This window comes from Meriones unguiculatus, chromosome 3 (genome assembly GCF_030254825.1).
Source record: "Meriones unguiculatus strain TT.TT164.6M chromosome 3, Bangor_MerUng_6.1, whole genome shotgun sequence".
In the NCBI taxonomy this organism is placed as follows: Eukaryota; Metazoa; Chordata; class Mammalia; order Rodentia; family Muridae; genus Meriones; species Meriones unguiculatus.
The window spans coordinates 133,045,956-133,066,329 of NC_083351.1; the positions used below are offsets into that span (position 1 = coordinate 133,045,956).

Here is a 20,374-nt window from a genome sequence, read left to right on the forward strand (position 1 = left end):
TGTCAAATGCAGTTACTGTAATTGATTTCATTTCTCTAAGTGTGACATGAACGCTTAGATAAAGTGCTTTGAGTATTTTAATCTTACCTGATTTTGAACTCAGGGAGAGATGCACACAAGGAATACCAATAATCAGTGTTGTCGCAGGAGTAAATGCATTTTGGAATGGCTAATAGACGAGATAAGATTTGACAGGATTGCATGCATTAATTGTAGAGTCATTTCACTAGTTTTGTTGTTGTTTGTGTTTTCTTGTTGTGTTGACAGGGTTGCTTTAGACACTCTTGCTGCATTGCTAAAATCAAGTAAGTTTTTAAATACTAGAAATCATAGTAATTAAAATCTCTATATATCTATGTTCAAGAAGCTGAAAATTAGACTTAGTGTATGTAGTTAAAGTAGTTTCTTATAGTCAAAGCTCCTGATAGATCAATTTCTCAGAAAATGATGCTTATATAACATTTCTGTACTTTCTTTTAATGACAAGTCTTTATGCTGTGTCAGTCAGTTAGAAGTATGAAAACGATGTGCTTGAATAAATTATCCAAATCAATGGAATAAACTAGCTTAATAAGCATGTCTTTATAATGTATAGCAGCTTCATAGAACATAAATTTAACATAGTGACTTTTATTAGAAATTGTTTTTTACCGTAAGTTCAAATTTATAATATTTAAAAAGTGACATGGTATAAACTTAGAATAGTGATAAATTCACCTGCATGGAACTCACTGTCTTCAGAGCTGAAGCATTGTCCTGTGATGCTTTTGAATAAGTGCTAAATGTATTGAGGTTTGTTTCATACATGCTCAGTATGTTTTTGAAATATTTTCATAATATTCTCCCATATGATCAGGTGCTAAGTAACATTTAATCTTGACGTTTAGTCTGAAAGATCTCTCTGGATGGCTTTTATATGCCCTCCTCTCCCAGTATACAACAGGCAGTTGGTCAAAGACTTGTCAGGGGTGGGGCCACCTTGTTTACTAAGCTTTCACGGCTATCTGTATTTTGAGAGTAACATGATTAATTAAAAGTGTGATCTTGCTGGCACAGTGGCAAGCACCTGTTATCCTAGGAAGTGGAAAGAAGAGGCAGAGGGATTGCCAGCAAGTTCAAGGCTAACTGGGTCTACATAGTGAATTTCAGGTCATTTGTGGCTACATAATAAGATTCTTTCTTTAAAAAAAAAGAGTAAAGTTAACTTAAAAATATGGCTTTTGTTTTTACCAGAATTTTTGTTTACACTGTTACCCTTGGGATGAAATGGTGGGTTTCAGTGGGGCAACTCTTTTGTCTATGAAGTGATAAAGTGTCAACCAGGGTCATGTGATGAAGCAAAGCGGCTGTTGAGTGGTTTTTATTTCCTACCTCTTAAAATACATACCACACAACATGGGACACTTAATACTGCACAGTGGTGTTTACTGGCAGGCTGCATCGTTTGAAATGGACCAGCACATTTTTGAGCATCCTCCCTTGTATTTTCAGATCTTGCTTATTATGGGGCAGCCATTTACGTTAGTGGATAAATTTGCTCTAAAATGTGTGTGGTATGGGAAGTGTATATGGTAGTAATGAGTGTCATATGAGTGCAGTCAGGGCCTGCACTGGGATGCAAATCAGATGAACTGGCTTCGTATAATACTTGAGGGGGAAGGACAGACAGGCTCCCAGGAAGTTTTGGACCCTGAGTTTATGAATAAAACCCTTCACTAATTTGTTTTGATTGTGCTCACTGCAGATTGTAGATCACACTCATCATCAGGTCAGCACCTATGTTTGAATTCTTTATTTGGCATGTTAATTTTAAAAATAATATTTCCCCTAAGTACTATTTAGGCTGATGTAGATTCCAGCAGAAACAAAGATGTAAATATGACAATGACCATAAAACTTTTCATTAAGTCTTTACAGCCAACATAGGCTTGTGCACTTTGAAGTTGTATAAAGAAAAGTGTGCATTCACTTGAAAGACCTTTTTGTTGTTGTTTCTGAGACAACATCTGACCTGTCCAGGCTGGCATGAACTTGCTAGGTAGACTAGGATGACTTTGAACTCCTGGTCCTCCTGCCTTTGCATCCTGAGAGCTGAGATTACAGTGTACACCTTTCTGTCCAGTGTATGGTGCTGGGGGCTGAACCACAGGACATTGTGCCCAATAGGCAAGGATCTTATCCACTGAGTTAGGTCCCTAGCCTAAAATACAAGAAAATTTTGTTAGTCAAAGCAATTGAACTAATAATATAGATAGCAATAGCCTTGCAGAAAGCTAGCTGTTGTAGATACAAGAAAGGGTCTTTTTGTTTGGTTTTGTTTCTCTCTCATTTGAGACAAGATCTTGTTGCAATAGGCCAGGCTGGCAGTCCTCCTGTTTCCACCACCTGGTGCTGGTAAGGCATGTACTGCACACCCACTCTGCAAGAGAGGTTTTCAAAATGCTGCCACAAGAAAACTGTGTCCTCTTGAGGAGTACTTTGTACCTCTCTAGTCAGCAGTTAAGGTTGCATCACCTTGGAGTCCATAGCATTACCCCTTGGTGGGTAAATGTGAGGTTAAGAAGGGATTAGAGCTTGCTTGTGTCTATGTAACCACAGGTGGGTTGGTCCCCATTCTTCTGCCCTTGCAGCCATTATACACCTGCCACAGCAGCTCTGGGGAGTGCTCCGTGCTGCCATGATTGCATTCATGGCTGCTCTTTTGCGTCACAATCTTAAGTGTAAGAAAGTCAGTTCAAATTTATGAATTTCTATTAGTTGTAGTCCAATTTCAGAAAGTGACCAATTTCAGAAAACTATAGTTTTTTAACATTAAAATTTTAGTGCCTAGAAAGAATTAATTTTTAATCACATGCTTTTTTTTTTTTTTTTTTTTTTTTACCTTTTATGTACAACAAGTTACATTTAAAATTTTTGTGTTACTCAGGACTGGGTATCTGCACAACTGTGGAATAACTATAATAGTTAATTCCACGGGTAAAGTACATTTTATAAGTAATGGACTATAATCCAGTAGGGTTAATTTTAGTAGGAACACAGAGTTTGTAATGGAAATAAACAAGACTGACAATGGCTTTTGACAAAGTCATGTTTGCAGCTAGTCATTAAAGAAGACTCTGTCCTATGAAAATGACACATAAGTTTCAAAATATATGGAGTTTTAAAATCAGTATAACATTTAAAATAATTACCTTGTTTTAGTAAGTAAACTTATTTTTCAATGTTTTTGTTTTTGTTTTGTTTTGTTTGAGACAGTACTTCTGTTAAGATCTCACACTTGTGATCTTCTTGCCTTCACCTTGTGTATGCTGGGACCTCAGGTGTGCACCTGTGTGCTGGACTGCAGGTGTGCACCTGTGTACTGGGACTGCAGGTGTGTACCACCACGCCCAGCTAATAAAGAGATTTGTAAATTGGTAAATAAAATGATTAGGCAAGGATGTTTTTGAAAACTGTAATGAGTTCTGGAACTTGCCGTAATAATTTTGTTAGAAAATTGTTAAATAAAGACTGGGAATTTATCACAATATTTATATTCTTTTTGTTTGATTTATTTTAAAACTTTCTCATGTCATTTATAACATAACCTCTCCCAATTTTCTCTTGTTAAAGAAACAAATGCCAGGAGAGCCGTAGACAGAGGATATGTTCAAGTACTTTTAACAATTTATGTAGATTGGCACCGCCATGATAATCGGCATAGAAACATGCTCATTCGGAAGGGAATTTTACAGAGCCTAAAAAGTGTCACAAACATCAAGTTGGGAAGAAAAGCATTTATTGATTCGAATGGGATGAAGATTCTGTATAACACTTCACAAGTAAGCTACTTTGTTCTTGTTATTCTGCTTATGTATTAATGATACTATTTTGTTCTTAAGAAAATGAATTTATGTGCAAAGTGTACATATCATAAATATATTTTAAAATTTCTTAAAACCAAAAATGCCAATTGATTTTTCACATGTGACCTCAGAGATGATTGGAGAGAATGGCAGGTCTAGAGCATGAGTCTCATCCTGTAGTTATATAAACTACGTGCACAGTGGGAGGGGTTCCATAAGGTTGTGTGTGTGGGTGACGAGATTGGCTCAGTTTTGTGTGCTCGCACAAGGTATGTGAGGGTCCTCCAGCTGGCAGGAGCTCTGATGTGAGCATTGGGAGTGTCTTTCTGCTGGATAGGACTATGGTCAGTTTTCACTGCAGAGGGTGTATAGATGAAGGATCTATGGAGCCTGCCAGCTCTGCTGGGCTCTTAACAATGACATTCCTGAGAGTGTGCCTCTGGGCCCCCCACCCCGTAGAGGACTGTCACTAGGGGAACGAGGGAAGTTGCAATGCAGCTGTCTATTCTTTGGAAGGACCAGTTAGTTGTTCAGGCTGCACTCTCTTGATTTCCCACATAGTAAACAACCTTTCTTCCTGACAGTAGTTCAGGCATCTAAACACTTGGCATGTTTATTCTGAGTGTTTTCCTTTTCCTACACCAAGCCTATATACCTGATTTTCCTATCTAGATGCACACAGTATGGGTATTTGATTTACAATGATGAATTAGGTGGTTTAACATTTATGAGCCTTAACTATGTGCTCAACTAGGTCAGTCGTGTGTTATAGATTCTGTAGTATGTCAGAGTGCCACTGAAAGGCCAGTTGTCACTGACAGTATTGTTAAGTCACCTGTAATTGACAGGGCCAAGTAGCCAAGCTCTTAAGACTTGAAGTGGGATCTGCCCCTGCAGTTGTCTGATAAGCTGCATAGCCATTGTATAGGAAACAGAGGACCTGGTTCTGAGAGACAGTCAGTCAGTCAGTGCACACACTTTTGTATTCTTACAACTCAGTTCTCAGTACTTCCCTGATTCTTCACGCCCTAGACCTGCTGAGTATCTAAGTGATTTGTACTTGGTGATTTTTAGTGTCAAAGATAAATACTAAGTTTTGTCTAGTGAACATTTAAGGGAAAATCCTACTGGATCAGTCAGATGTGACTACAAAGTACAGATACTTTTGCAGAGTAAAGCCGTTTTATAGCTATATTGCATTACAGTATTACTTTATGTGGTGTTTGTGGCTAGGAAATCATAATTGTGTTACAGTTTGAATACAGCAGTGTTGAGCTGTTCACTAACTCATATATCCTTGTTTAAACAGGAATGCTTGGCGGTCAGGGCCCTTGATCCTCTTGTCAACACCTCTAGTCTGATAATGAGGAAATGTTTCCCCAAAAACCGCCTGCCACTCCCAACCATTAAAAGTTCTTTCCACTTCGAGTTGCCAGTTATCCCCGTGACTGGACCTGTGGCCCAGCTCTACAGCTTACCCCCTGAAGGTAGGCGGCCATGGCTGCTGGGGGACTCTGTTGACTTTGTTGTTTATAACCTCAACAGAAGGTTCTTAATGTGAGCATGATAAACCCTCACACTTATTTAGTTAATAAGCATTTCTTCAAATATAAGAAACTGAAGTCTAAGAAGGGAAATACTGTCTGTTGCATGTATGTCAAAATGAGTTGTGAAAACACTCAAGAAATTAGTCAACAATCAGTGTAAAGATTCAGAGTATAAAATGGTGACGTAAGGGCTGGAGAGACAGCTCAGAGGTTAAGTAAGAGCCCTGGCTGTTCTTCCAAGGGTCCTGAGTTCAATTCCCAGCAATCATATGGTGGCTCAGAACCCTCTAGAGTGAGATCTGGTGCCACCTTCTGGTGCGCATGCAGAATGCTGTGTAAATAATAAGTCTTTTGGAAAAAAAAAATGGTGCCACCAAATGCTTAGGTCATTCATTATGTTCAGGATTGCCTGTGTAGCTTTTAAAAGATTTTTTTTAATTGCACATCATGGTTAATTACCTTTATATGGCATGCATGTGTTTTTGTGCCATGCTTATTTGTGCTTCTGCTTCAGTGAGCATGTGGAGGTCAGAGGGCAGCCTTCAGAAGTTGGTCTTTCCTTTCACATGTGCGTTCCAGGGACCAAACTTACAACATCAGGCTGCTGGCAGTCACTGAGCCAAGACCCTGGCCTGAATTTTCCCCTATAAGTTAAAAATCTAACCGTCAAAATTAGAAAAAAGATGAACAAATAACATACTTGGAAGAAAAGTGAAATTATTTGAGGAAGGCTGTTTTGATTTTTAGTGTAACTCTGTAGGTGTGTAGTAAGGAAGAATTTAAACTTTCCAATGTGGTTTTCATTTGCTTGTTTTTTGGTTTTGGTGGTATCTACTTAAATGGAAGAAAGATGTAGTAATGGGTATCATAGACTTGTTTTCTTATTTTTTTGAAAAAAGTTATTTTTATATTTTTTAATATTTATAAAATACTTGAAATAGATGTTTTAAAAGAGCTTTCAGGTAATCAAGTTTTTGATTCCTTAATATGGATTTATGACTGGCGTCTGTCATAAGGTACATCAGTATTAATTAAAAATATTTAATTATCTATGCACAGATTTAACTGGTACAGAATACCAAAATGGATCATTTAGAAACACCTTTTAAAAGTAAGACTGGTGAGATGGCGAGATGGCTTGTAGGTAATGAAATTTTATGCTAAGCCTGGTGAATTGAGTTCAGTCCTCAGCACCCACATGGTGGAAGGAGAAAGCAAACTCTGGCAAGTTATCCTCTGACCTCTATATCTGTGCGTGTGTGTGAGTGTATGTGTGTGTGTGAGTAAGTGTATGTGTATGTGTGTAAGAGCAAGAGATGACAGTTTAAAAAATACAAAGTTTAAAAGCAACAAGATTGAGTTAGAAACTTCTGAGTAAGATAGTTGAATGTAAGCTGGGAGTAGTGGTGCACGCCTGTAGTCCCAGCACTTGGGGAGGCAGAAGCCGGTGGATCTCTGTGAGTTCGAGGCCAGCCTGGTATACAGAGTCCAGGACAGCCAAGGCTACACAGAGAAGCCCTTTCTTGGAAACAAACAAACAAACAAACAGATAGTTGAATGAAACCGTTTTCTAATTTCTTTCTGTTCATTTGAAATTTCCAACAGACTTTGAAAGTGTGAACATTTGTAGCAAATCTGAAAGGCAGGCAAAAGGAGTCTTTTTGAAACAGTATACTGCTGTGGAATAGATAAGCCAAGGGAGGACACGGTCTTCTCCTCTAAGGGCAGTGTTTCTGGCTCCAATTATGTCACAGGCATTTTAATTTGGAGGGACAGTCAAGGAGCTTTTGAAATCTTTCTTTCCTGTATCTCAATACAGGACTATGGAGATCTAAGTTGAAGGTGTTAACTGGTGGTTCTGACAGGTAGAAGACTGTATAAGTTCTATGATGCAACAGGAAGTAACAGCAGGAAGGAAGTAGAATATATCCTCATAGTGATGTTTTAGTCAGTGTCCTGATTAAGGGATAGTGAAAGTTCACCTGCAATGTAGTGAGTTCACCAGGCCTGGGGGAAAATGAGAAAGATGATATTTCCCTGTGGGCTCCTTTTCTGTGTGCTTCTCTGACTTGATGAATCACTGAACTAGAAATATGTTTATTAACTCACAAGTCTTCATTAAAATGTGATGGGAAGGTTCTGACAGTCACTCTCTTGGCCCAAGGAGGATGTTCTTATTCTGCTTTCCATTATGTTCTAATGTGTCAGAAATAGTTTTTAGCCTTCCTCAGCTAAAATGTGAGCTCCTCTAGGGTAGGTCTGGACTGTTTCTTGCCCATCATATCAACAAATTCTCTACTTCTACACCAACTAACTGATTTAGCATAGACACTATAGAACTGGGGCTGGGGCTCCCCAGACATTTTCTACTTTAGATACCTGTTACATGTTCCCTCTTCCGAGGTTGCTACATATAGATGTGTGCTAGGATAGCTAACACCAATAAGGAGCACTCTCCTTACATGTATTTGTTACAAAGGATACAACTCAGGGTCACAGGGAAGTGCAGCCTAGGATCCGTCTCTGCTGGCTTGTCCTCCTCTTAGTGTGTTCACTGGCCCAGAAGCTCTCTGAGCCCCATCCCTTAGGAAGCTTATGGAGGTTTCATAAAATAGACACGACCAACTAAATCATTGATTGTTGATGACTTATAAGTTTGCAGGTTCCAGGCCTTCCTTTAATCTTGGCACCAGCCTTCACCCTGAAGCTACCTACGGTTCTACCAAGGTAGAAGTTCTACCAAGGGTCCTCTCATTAGAGCAGAAGATATTCTTGCCGCCTGAGAAATTCCAGGGGATTTGAGAACTGTCATGATCCAGGGACAAAAATGAAATAGATTTCTATCACAATGGGACTGTCTTAGCCTCTGTTTTCTCTTTAACATCCTTTAAATTGCATGGGTCATAACATTTAGTATTGGTTGAGTGGATGAAGCTGGGCTCAGAACTTGCCTTCTTCATTATTAAGCACCAAAAGGTAGTGAAGCAGCAGCTATGAAGATCCGAACCATCACTAGCTTCTGTAACATGTGAAAGTGGTGTGTTGTTAGATATGTGTGTGTCTCAGGTGCCCTTCCTGAAGCAATGAGTGGAGTATTGCTCTAGCCAGTCAGGTGGTGGATTCAGATGCCGAGCATGTGGAAGAGCTCTGCAGAACTCATCCACTCCTAACACCTAGTAGCCACTGCATCGTCACTGTACTAAAACAACCAGCTTTTACAAGGCCCGTGATATCCTTACCATAAACAGAGCCTTCTACACAAGCAAATAAGTGTCGTGTTGACACCTAATAATAACTCTTGCACTTTTAAAATGACAGTTGTAGACATATGCACTTTCATATGTAACACACTGACCAGGGATGCTCAGACCGGGTCCCACTGGCCCTAGGACCACATGGGCTGCTGTCAGAGGCTGTTCCTGTGTCTTTCCATGTAATGCTTTTGGGGCCTTTGTTGTCTGTGAATGAACCCACCACTGCAGTGTGAAAGCAAGGGAGTGTCAGAGTTTAATAACAACCTCCCGAGAGATCTAACTGTAAAACGTGAGCAAGCATAATCAGTTTTGATACTAAATCTAAACAGATAAAATATTCTCATTACTGGCTGCTGTGGTGCGGCCTTTAATCCCATTACTTGGGAGACAGCCAGATTTCTGAGTTTGATGCCAGCCAGGTCTACACTGCCTCAAAGAAAAAGTCAAAAACAACAACAAAAACAATACTGTTAAAAGATGAGGACTCTTACACTGGGTGAGAAATAAAACCCAACAAGAAGATACTTACTGGAGAGTTAAAGCAGTAGAGTAGAAAGCTTAACAGGAAGCCAGAAAATGTGTGTATTTCCCCAAAGAAGTGAAGAAGCATTATTTTACACAGACTGTATGCACAGAAGGACAAGCCAAGGTTGTTTTATACACGTAGATCACATATATGCTGCATGACACAGCAAAGCCAAACCTGGGGTTGGTGAAAGAGTTGGGGGTGGAGTAAATGTGTCCCCAAGTCCTTGGCAAGTTAAATGGAGAAGGTTATGTAAGTCAAAATCAGTGCCAGAGAAAACTACTCTTAATCCATTTGAATATATGATTGAAATAGTTTTTTAGGGACATATAATTGATTAGAACTGACTTAAACAGTAAACACCCTGAAATGGAATATGTAGTCAAGTTTGTTTGCTGATATCAATTGTTGATGATGTCATAGATTAGTTCTCTCAACTTTCAAGGAATTTTCCTATCCTTTATTTTCCAGAGCATATTAAAAAGAGGAAAGTTTAGAAGCTAGCATGATGCTGAAAGCAAAATCGGGTAAGAATTACCGTAACGACTCACAGCTAAGTCTCACTAAAAAAAAAAAAAATAAATAAATTACACGTCTAAACCAACCAGCAAATTGTGCTGGGCAATGTTTTCATGTGTAGGACATCTAGATTACTTTTTTTTTTTTCTTTCCGTTTTTTTTTTTTTTTTTTTTTCAATGCAGTTTATTCAGGAACCTTGAACAATCCTCGGACCCTGGGGAAAGCCAGCCCACAGCTTAAATAGCCTCTGGGTAGCCAACCCAGGCGTGCCACGTGGGCAATGCAGATAGGTCCACATACATGGAAGCAAGCCAGATCCTCAGCCTTAGCCAAATGTGGAGTTGTTCGTGACAGAGAGCACTCACCATCGGGAAGGTGGAAGGCAGAAACCAGCTCCATCTTTAAGGCATAGCATTCCGCAGCTCTCTACAGTTCCCCCTTTTTGTTTTAGATGCATCAGGCAAGAGTAGAGGTCTGATCTCTGATATTAGAAATAAATTGGGACTTTGTACCGATGTTCATTTAGGTGTCATCCACCCAAAGAGCATCAGACCCGTCTGATATCTTTTTCTCAGAGGCGGGACCTGGGGCATCAACCCGCATGCAATCAGACATGCTCTTCTCTGGGTCGAAAGCGGCTGACCCTGAGTGCAGTGCTTAGCCTCGCATCCTGAGCATATCATTTTAGCTTTTTATGGTAGCCAACCATGCTTGGGGAGAATGTCCTGCTTCAATGGCTGTAAAGGCCTGAATGATCATGGCTGCATCACACTGTTGTGAGACTCTAATCTTGCATATATACCACAGGCAAACCAAGGAGACCAACACCAGAAGGCCTGCTAACGCTCCCATGCCCGCCCATTCCTTCAGATGATTCATGGCTGCAGCAATCCATGTTGATAATCCTGTGGCTAGTCCTGTGTCCACTCTAGTAGAATTTACTGTGACAATGGCCACTCTCAGCTGCTCCATCGTAGTATCGAATTCTCCAGTCCAATTACCTAAAATATAGCTCAACAATTGTTTAGACAGATTTGCAGCACAGGAAAAATTCTCATGTTGTATGCTAGTGACTCAAAGTCCAGCATACTTTCATTGACAGCCAGGTTGAGCGATTTGCCATAGGGTATCAATTTGCTCCTGCAAGAGGTCAATCCTCTGATTGAACACCATCAAGCTTCCTTTTAGTTGAGCATTAATTCCTTTATGTACAACTAAGGCATGAGCTACATTGGCTAAATGATTATTCAGGGTCTGAGCAGTCTGCCCAGTATGACTCCTGGCTAATGCCCTGGTGGTAGCTCCAACAGCCGCCAATGAGATGGTAGTAACAATGGTGGCTGTAGTTCCAAGATCCCTTTTAAGAAATGAAGTTCACTGTCATATTAAAATGGGTAAAATTTATTATCAGTAGGTCAAAAGGAAAACAAATAATTATTTCAGTAAATACCATGATGAGATTCAAGTCACCAAGACAGAGAAAGAAATGATTCATCATTGAGAGGCAAGATGTATGAGCTGTGGGGAATATTGCTACAGCATTACCCAGGAAACCATGACAAACAAAACATTTAATAACACCAGATACAAGGAAAAGGAATAAAATATAGCTTTTTTTCCTGTGTCTATGTCTACATGTATATAGCCACAAACCTTTATACACACAGCATATCACCTGCTGCTGAAAAATGTGTTTGTGGACACAGACATATCCCTACACCTGTAGGCTGTCCTTATAGAGCTGACACAGTGTATAGAGGGGAAGTGGAGCACAGTTATAGGCAGAGTGAAAACAGTTTCCTTGTTTATAGTTTCTAAGTCTTTTAGGAGCTGCCGGCTCACTTCTTTAATGGTAGAATCCCAGGGATGCCCTGTGTTTGCCTCACTAGCTATCAGAGAGGTACGTAGAAGGTGTTCCTTAAGTTGCTGTTGTAAATATATACAAGAAAGCAGGTGGCATCTTTGACTTTTAGTCAGATTGTATGTTGGAGGTATAATTAATACTTAACAGTGCAGCACTATGAGAAAGTCTTAGATGCCCCAAAGCTATGTGTTGTTTCACATTTGAAGCATCCACCCAAAGGAAAATTCTTGGAACAGTTGCCTCAAATTAAAAACGTTTTTTTTTCTCTGAACTGTTTTTCTGCACAATTGAAGCCGATGTTTTTCCTGTTTGTAATAGGCTTTTTTTTTTAATTTAATGCATTTTTTCCCCCAGAAGAGTGTTTTGTTCCTATTAACTGAGCTGCCGCTAGAGTACTACAGCAGTGTTCTAGGCCTGTCCATGACACCCTGTGCAGCAGGTTGACTGTGCATGCTCACAGGAGCAGAGTAGCCACCTCCACTTTACAGAGCAGGACATGAAGATGACCACCTGATTGACCTTTTTCAGGGCACATAGTTAGTAGTGAGGGGGCACAGCTTTCACTCAGGACTTCTGTCTCCGTAGCCCTTTGTAACACTGTGCCCAGACAAGACTTCCCCACCACTTATTCACCCTCAGGTTAGTCAAGTGATTTGTGGCTAGTGGATCTCGGTAGGCTAGACTATCAGAGACCATTTTCAGGTTCTCCTAAGAAAGTACTTACTAGGGGGCAGCCTTCCCTTCTTCCCGGGAATATGACCTATCATTGTGCACCACACAGTACTATCCACGGTAGCTTCTGTCACTATTGCAGCAAGAGCTGGAATCCCTCAGCTAAAGTGCAGGGATTTTGTTACCAATATGAGGCAAAGCAGGACTGCTCTGGGTGAGAGGCAGTCAGTGATCGCTGTCTATGTCACACTGTGCAGAGACGTCAAAGAGCTCAGGAGGGCAGCTCTCAGCATTTCCGTGTAGGTTGAAAGCGCCATTTTTCTGACAGCATCCTGGCCCTCCTCCTCCTTCCCTCACAGTCGGGGTCCATGTCCTTTCATATCACATGCCCTGTGTGTTTCTGTCTCTCTCTCTCCATTCTCTTAGTCTTGCATTGGCCTAGACACTTAACTGTCTCTCTTGACTGGTCTCACTTCCCTCCTATATTCACCTCTCACAGAAGTGCAAGTTGAATCGAGCCTTTCTTTTCTTGGAAATCCTGTGCTTAGGTTCTGTAGGCTAATTCTGACTGACTTGGCTGGCTGTATAATGTCGGTCCCATCTCATTCTTACTTGGATTTCCCAAGCACACACCACATGTCCACCATATTTATTTTTCCAAGATCCCATCATCTCAGGTTCTAACTTCCTCTCAGCACCTCCTCCCTGCCCTTGTGTCTCCTTATGGAGCTGCTGAGCTCCTCGATCTGTGAAGTGGTCAGTGGTCATCCCTTGGCCCTGTGTGGTTTGCAGCCAGGTACTGTCTGTCTCTCTGTCCTGTGGCACTGTCAAGTTTATACCTTCATTACCATTTAGCTTCTCTGTTCTGATTGTTGGCTCCTTTGTGCTTTTGGATCCTGAGGTCCTTTAGGGCAGGAATTATATTGTTAAAAATTCCTAGTCAGTAATGGAGTACATGGCACATGTTCATTGAAGTTTGTAATTGTCATTGAAGTTTATCATAATGCTTCATTTGGGCTACTGTAACATAGGACATTATTAGATTTGTAAACTGAGAACATCAATCATAGAGCATTTAATTTGTAGTGCTTTTCAGATTTTAGGGCCCTTCTGCATACTACCTCAGGTTTCCAGGGGCTGAAATATCCGTATAGATGCTTTTAGCAAGGAATCTAAAAGGGAAACCAAAACATTCCCAGTATATGAAATTGTCAAAGTATAAATGTAGTCAATAAAAAAGAAATTTCTGCTGAATAGATGAATGTAATAATTCAATCATAAAAAGAAATTTCTCGCCTTTCCTTGGTGATTGGAGTACTTTATGCCCCTTGTGGATACTTGCCTCTCACTGACTTATAGTGTGTTTTATCTCGCAGTAGATGACGTAGTAGATGAAAGTGATGACAACGATGATGTTGATTTAGAAGCTGAAAATGAAGTTGAAAATGAAGATGACCTAGATCAAAATTTTAAGGTTGGTACATTTTTAACATTAGTAAACTTTATGAATTGTATATCTCAGCTTTAAAACAAATTTGCCTCGCCAGGCATGGTGGTACATTCCAGTAATCCCAGCACTTGGGGAGGCATCGGCAATCAGATCACTGTGAGTTCAAGGCCAGCCTGGTCTACACATCGAGACCAGGACAACCAAGGCTACACTGAGAAATGCTATCTCGAAAAATCCAATCAGCCAACCAACCAACCACCACCAAAAAAACCCTCCCAAAAACAAAACAAAACAAAACAAAAAAACCAAAACCAAAAACCAAAAACCAAAAAGTACAACAAAACATAGATTTGCCTGCATGCATAGAAATACAGATACAATTGTTCATTCACATATTTTTCTTGTAGCTGAATCTGCTGGTCTGTAAATAGCCTTGAAGGAAAAGAGTTTAAGCTTTCTGACTGGGCTTCTGAAAACTGAGTAATGTAAGGAAAATGTGCTGAGACTGCTATGGCAGTTTATTTCAGAAGGCATTTCCTTATGTCGGTAATCATTGGGACTGTGAAAATACTAGGAAAAGAGTCTGTAACTAGGTGCTTAATGATGATGTCACAATTCTTGAAGAATTGCTGGATTTAGGAAATATAAAACGAGTGTTGTTATTACATGAGCTGTTAATCCAAGGAGGCTGGTGAGTTTTTAGAGTTGTATGCTTTGTCTGGAAGCTTAGAAGTCCTTTTTTGCTTTATTTGGTGTATCTTTAGCATCTGCTTGGCTTGTTTGCTGCCAGCTTTGAGGGAGAGCTAGTTTGACTCTTTAAAATTTATCTATCTATCTATCTATCTATCTATCTATCTATCTATCTATAGTGTCTTGGGCTACTGGGGCTGAAGGATGATGGCTTAGCAGTTAAGAGTTTTTGCTGCTTTTGCAGAGGACCAGGTTCAGTTCCCAGCAGGCATTTGGCAGCTCATAAATGTTTGTAATCCCATCTCCATGGGGCCTGACACTGCTTATGGCCTCTGTGAACACCAGGCACACAAGCAGCACACATTTATGCAGGCAGGCAAAACATTCATGTACAGGAATGAAAAATTAATAAATCTTTTTAAAAGGTTGGCACACTACCTTTAAATTGAGCACACTGTGCTTTTCAGAATACTATGCTCTTCTGAAATACTGAAGATGTATCTCAATAATAATGTAGAGTCACCTTCATTGCTGCCAGTGGGATCACAAGAAAAATAGAGCAGGTTTCATGTCAAGACACAAAATCTGTGGTGACTGGGCGTTTGAACCTGACATAAGCAACAGAACTACTAGGTTCCTGGCTATGAATTACCTTCTCAGGCAAGGGAAGCATTGTTGAGATGTGTTCCCCCACCCCCAGGGTACTTGGGGTTGGTGAAATTCCTGAGCTTAGCACCACACCTTCCACATTAATCTTTATGAGTTTTTATCAAAAGACAAGATTTTAATAATAAAGATTAAAGCATGTTTGCTATAGATCATTCTTCACATCTCACAGTTCTGGTTAGAAATATCTGTGATGGTCAAGAGTATAAAGATTAGGGAGTGGGGGAAGTTGGAACAGTGACTGATCAGGCTGCTGGAAAACTGTGCATGTGTGAACATGTTCCAAAACAGGCATTTGAGAGTGGATTCCATATGTCACCTGTGGCCCTTTACCATAAACCGTAGCACAGCTATTCGCTTTCTACCATCCTGCCATCTTTGTCCAGCTTATTACTTGCTCTTGTAAAGCCCTTTATGAATTGTTTAGGGTGTAGCCTTAGATTCTGCATATCATTGTCTCTCACTTGCCCATCCACTTGAAACATTTCCATAGATTTCTTGGCTCTTGACATTGATGTCTTTGAAAAGCAGCTGTTGGTGTCCAGTTTTTACTGAGATAAGTGACAAGTGATTCACAGTGATTGCTCACATATTGTCTACTTAGCCTTAACAAAAGAGTTGTAAGAGAAGAATAGCATTTATTGAACACTTAACTGTGTGTCAAGCCAAGCTCTTGCTGTATGATAACCATCAAATATTCACAGCAGTGGATATAGACACAGAGGCCCATGTGTGCAAGGGGCCAGGAAATGTGGTGGAGGGAGGGCCCACCTCCTCACCATTGCTGCATATTCCACAGATGTGTCCTCTTCAAGCGCACTACTGCGAGCTGCATAGGCCTCCCTTGCCTGCACTGCTGTCTGTCTGTGACTTGGTTGGATCTCGTCAGCTCTTCTTAGCCTTTAAGATCTGGATCCACAGAGTCTTGCAGGAGTGGCTGTGCTGTCGCGGGCGAAGCCGGACTGCTCTGCTGTGATTGGTAGTTAGCTTCCAGACTGCCTTTCCCTCACCAGTCATTCCCCCCAGGAGTCTTTTTTTTTTTTTTTTTTTTTTTTTAGGTTCTAAACAACTCACTTCCAGGTAGCCATAAAGGTCAACAGATTTTTTTCTTTTTCTTAATGCTAGAGTGCCATTTCTAACAGTGAGCCTTATGCTTAGAGAGGAAAAATACTTCGACCCACCCCAGACAAGGGGAATTCTCTTTATAGACCAGGCTGTCTTTGAATTAAGCAATCCAACTGCCTCTGCCTCTTATGTGCTGGGGTTAAAGGCTTGCACCACCACTGTCCAATGTTACAAAATATCTTTGTAAAGTATTTTTTACTTTAGATGGTTAGATGTTAATCAAGAAAATTTATACATTGTTTGTTCATAGATAAAACCTTAAGTGAAATTATATACTCACAAAGTATCAATTACATGGTAATAATACATATGTAAATAAAACCAATCTTCATAGAAATAAAAACTTACTTATTCATTATATAAATAAAAGCAAATTCCTGATTATGCAATGTTGAGAAATAGCATTTATTTTTCCTTTAAGAATACTAGTTAATATTCATATATAGACAGATACTACAGATGAATTATTTAAACACAGTAAAATAAATTTGTCTTAAGGTTGAAAATAAGTAGTTTATTCTGATAGTATGATATATAGGAAATTAAAAATGAGTCTCCACTTAAAAATTAGTAGTTGGGTACTCACTTCGGCAGCACATATACTAAAATTGGAACGATACAGAGAAGATTAGCATGGCCCCTGCACAAGGATGACATGCAAATTTGTGAAGCATTCTATATTTTTCAGAAAGACACACACGGTATATACTCACTCATATAGACATATAATATAGGATAAACCTACTAAAATCTGTATACCTAAAGAAACTGATTAAGAGGGAGAACTCTGGTTAAAATGCTCAATCCCCATCCAGAAAGGCAAAGAAGATGGACATCAGAAGAAGGAAAAAACAGCGAACAAGTTAGAAGCCTGCCACAGAGGGCCTCTGAAAGGCTTTGCCCTGTAGACTATCAAAGCAGATGCTGAGATTTATGGCCAACTTTGGGCAGGTTGCAGGGAATCTTATGAAAAAAGTGGGAAATAGTAAGATCTGGAGAAGACAGAAGCCCCATAAGGAGAGCAACAGAACCAAAAAATCTGAGCACAAGGGTCTTCCCTGAGACTGATACTCCAACCAAGTAGCATGCATGGAGATAACCCAGATCCCCTGCACAGATGTAGCCCATGACAGTTCAGTGTCCAAGTGGGTTCCATAGTAATAGGAACAGGGACTGTCTCTGACATGAACTGATTGGCCTGCTCTTTGATCACCTCTACCTAAGGGGGGAGCAGCATTACCAGGCCACAGAAGAAGGCAATACAGCCACTCCTGGTGAGACCTAACAGACTAGGATCAGAAGGAAGGAAAAGAAGACCTCCCCTACCAGTGAACTTGGGGAGGGGCATGCATGGAGAAAGAGGAGGAAAGGAGGGATTGAGAGGGGAGGAGGGAGGGAGCTACAGGGGGATACAAAGTAAATAAAGTGTAATTAATAAAAAAATAAAAAAAATGAAAAAAATTAGTAGTTGGTCTCACTCTGTATTATTACCCATCTACGAAAGTTAGGAGATTAAGTGATCTTAGTGACACTTGCCCTCCTTTCAGGAGGACAGTTGGGGCAACGTAGTGAGACTCAAAAACAGAAATCAAGAGTTTAGGACAGGATTGATTGATGGTACAGTTTTTCTGTATGAGGACATTGTTACTCATTTTTCTTAAAGGTATATTTTGGGGGCTTGTACCACTTATTCTCTTGGTCCTGCAAAAATAGTGTGGACAGTGGCGTGGGCTTTGCGAAGGGGGCCTCTGTTTATCATTCAGTGCAAGAGTGTGTGATGGGCTTGTCTGTGCTGAGGCCATATGCTGGCAGATGATGTGTTCCTGGAACCTCTGACTAGCGTTACCTTCCTGTTCCCGAGCTCCTTAACACCAGTGGGCACCACTCCCACCCTCCGCCACAGTCCTCTCTGTTTCAGAGTGACAGTAGGTTAGTGTGTGCAGCCAGTGTTAGTTGCTTTGCTTGTCACCGTGTTTGTTATGTACAGATGCTTCTCAATTTCATTTTCTTGAATTTTACTTCACAACAGAATGATAGGGATACTGATGAGAACATATGTGGTTTTAAATATTTGTTTTGTTTTTGTCTTGATGAGCCTGAATACTCTGTTACATTAAGATTAACCATAACCAAACAACAAAATCAACATAATGATAATCAATAGCTAATTAAAAGAACTGATTTAAGATTAAACTGAATATAAATTTTGTTGGTGATTATTCACTAATCATAAGTAATAATATTTTGGGACATTTCAAATATAAAGTATATTTTATAACTTTTATGGTGTTTTTATGCTAGTGACATGTTTTATTATTTCAGAATGATGATATTGAAACAGATATTAACAAATTAAAACCCCAGCAAGTACCAGGACGAACAATAGAAGAACTGAAAATGTATGAACACCTCTTCCCTGAGCTTGTTGATGATTTTCAGGTATAAATACCAAACATTTGGCCTTACTTGGTTTTATAAAAGTTCATGTTTTCTTCTTTATGCATGTAATTGACATTTTTCATTTCTGAAAAAATAGAACTCATCTTTCTTTCTAGAATGATAATGGATCATTAGAGAGGATGTTGAGCTAGGTTTTACATTTTTATAATTACTTTGGTTCATCACTTTGACCTGCTTTTTAAATTTTGTCTTATAGTCTTAAAATTGTATTATGAAATCATGTTTTTTTTCCTTGTGTTGTTTTTGTTTATTTAAGTAGTGATGTGAAGAAATTCCGTCTTTATTTGTCCCATTAAAGGTTACAATGTAGCAATACTAGTCAGGACAGAGGAGAGAGGCCAACCTGAGGTCCTAAAAACATAGGTTGAGTCATTATTAGCATTTCTTATTCTCATTCCCTGAGTTATAATTATTCAGCCTGAGTTACACAGCAGGCCATATTGACTGAATTGTTGGTGGTTAGTAAGTGTAGTTTTATGTTCTCACTTGTTTTGACTGTGCTGTTTTTTTTTTTTCTTTTTTACTTTAAAAAATTATTATTATTATTATTTATTATAGTTTATTCACGTTGTATCCCAGCTTGTAGCCCATTTCCTCATCTCCTTCTGGTCCCACCCTTCCTCTCTCTTCATCCACTCTGTCCCGCCTCTACTATCTGACCCTAGCCTATCAAGTCTCATCAGGACTGTCTGGATTCTCTTTCTCTGTGGCCAGGGGGAGATGATCAAAGAGAAGGCAGCTGAGTTCATGCCAGAGATAGCCTCTGCTCCCTTTACTAGGGAACACCCATGGAGAGTGAGCTTCCCATGGGCTACATCTGAGTAGGGCGCCTAGGTCCTTTCCATGCATTCATTGTCCTTGGTTGATTCATCAGTCTTTGTAGGGCTTCCTGGGCCCAGATTTTTTTGGCTCTGTTGGTCTCCTTATGGAGCTCCTTTCCCCTCTTGGTTTTTCCATCTCCCCCTTCTTTCATGCTGTAAAATTACCCAGGATTTCAAAGAATGAGTGGCTGGGCTTGGTGGCATACACCTTTAATCTCAGCACCAGGGAAGTAGAGCCAGGTGGATTTCAGTAAGTTCAGAGGCCAGCTTGGTTTATGTAATAAGCTCCAGGCCCGCCAGCCTGTCTCAAAGCAAAAACAAACAAAAAGCCAGGGTGACTAGCCAGTCTCTAAGACTGAAGTAGTTTTTGCTATAAACTTTGTTGCTCTCCAAATCCTGTAACCTTGATTAGAGTTGACGAGAAAAAAAGATGACAGTGAGTTTATATATGAGACAGAAAGGAGAAATATTTGCCAGTTTTTCGTGTTTGTCTTTGGGAGTAAACTTAGGAGCCGTGGATTACAATGAAACCGCCCTCTCATTCCCTGTACTTCCTGTAAGCTGAAGTTCATTGGCACTTTGGAGCTAAGAGTAATGCAAGGAGGTCAAGAGTCAGGAAGAAAGTAGTTGTGTGTGTGTGTGTGTGTGTGTGTGTGTGTGTGTGTGTGTGTGTGAGCTCACTTGGGAAGTGGTGAGGGAAGGGGAGGGCGCTGGGCAGAGGCCTTTGGGGAGGAATGTGGATCAGGTAACCTAGAACAACTGTTGAGTTACTCTTTTTAATGTGTTCGGTTTCACTTAAACCATTTGGAGATAAATACTTTCTAAATCAAGGCACACAGGTATAGTGGTTTGGGATGGGAATTGATTACCTTATAATGACTTTACCCATTTTTCTGTAATTATATGCATATAGGAATATATAATGTCACACAAG

At 40.0% G+C, this 20,374-nt stretch overlaps 1 protein-coding gene and 1 non-coding gene across 8 annotated transcripts in view; both read left to right on the top strand.

The window, feature by feature from the left end:
* Agtpbp1 (ATP/GTP binding carboxypeptidase 1) overlaps positions 1-20,374 on the top strand; it is a 117,230-nt gene that overhangs the window by 38,590 nt on the left and 58,266 nt on the right. For 6 of the 7 annotated variants that reach the window (XM_021647774.2, XM_021647772.2, XM_021647766.2 and 3 more), the window contains exons 9-13: positions 268-305; positions 3,613-3,821; positions 5,155-5,332; positions 13,605-13,702; positions 18,482-18,598. In XM_021647774.2, the coding sequence (XP_021503449.1) occupies positions 268-305; positions 3,613-3,821; positions 5,155-5,332; positions 13,605-13,702; positions 18,482-18,598 (640 nt within the window). The remainder of the gene's footprint in view (positions 1-267; positions 306-3,612; positions 3,822-5,154; positions 5,333-13,604; positions 13,703-18,481; positions 18,599-20,374) is intronic. The other variant, XM_021647770.2, reaches the window with a different exon arrangement.
* On the top strand, positions 16,738-16,844 carry LOC132653436 (U6 spliceosomal RNA). Its single transcript, XR_009591175.1, has one exon. It is a non-coding gene; the product is annotated as a U6 spliceosomal RNA (small nuclear RNA).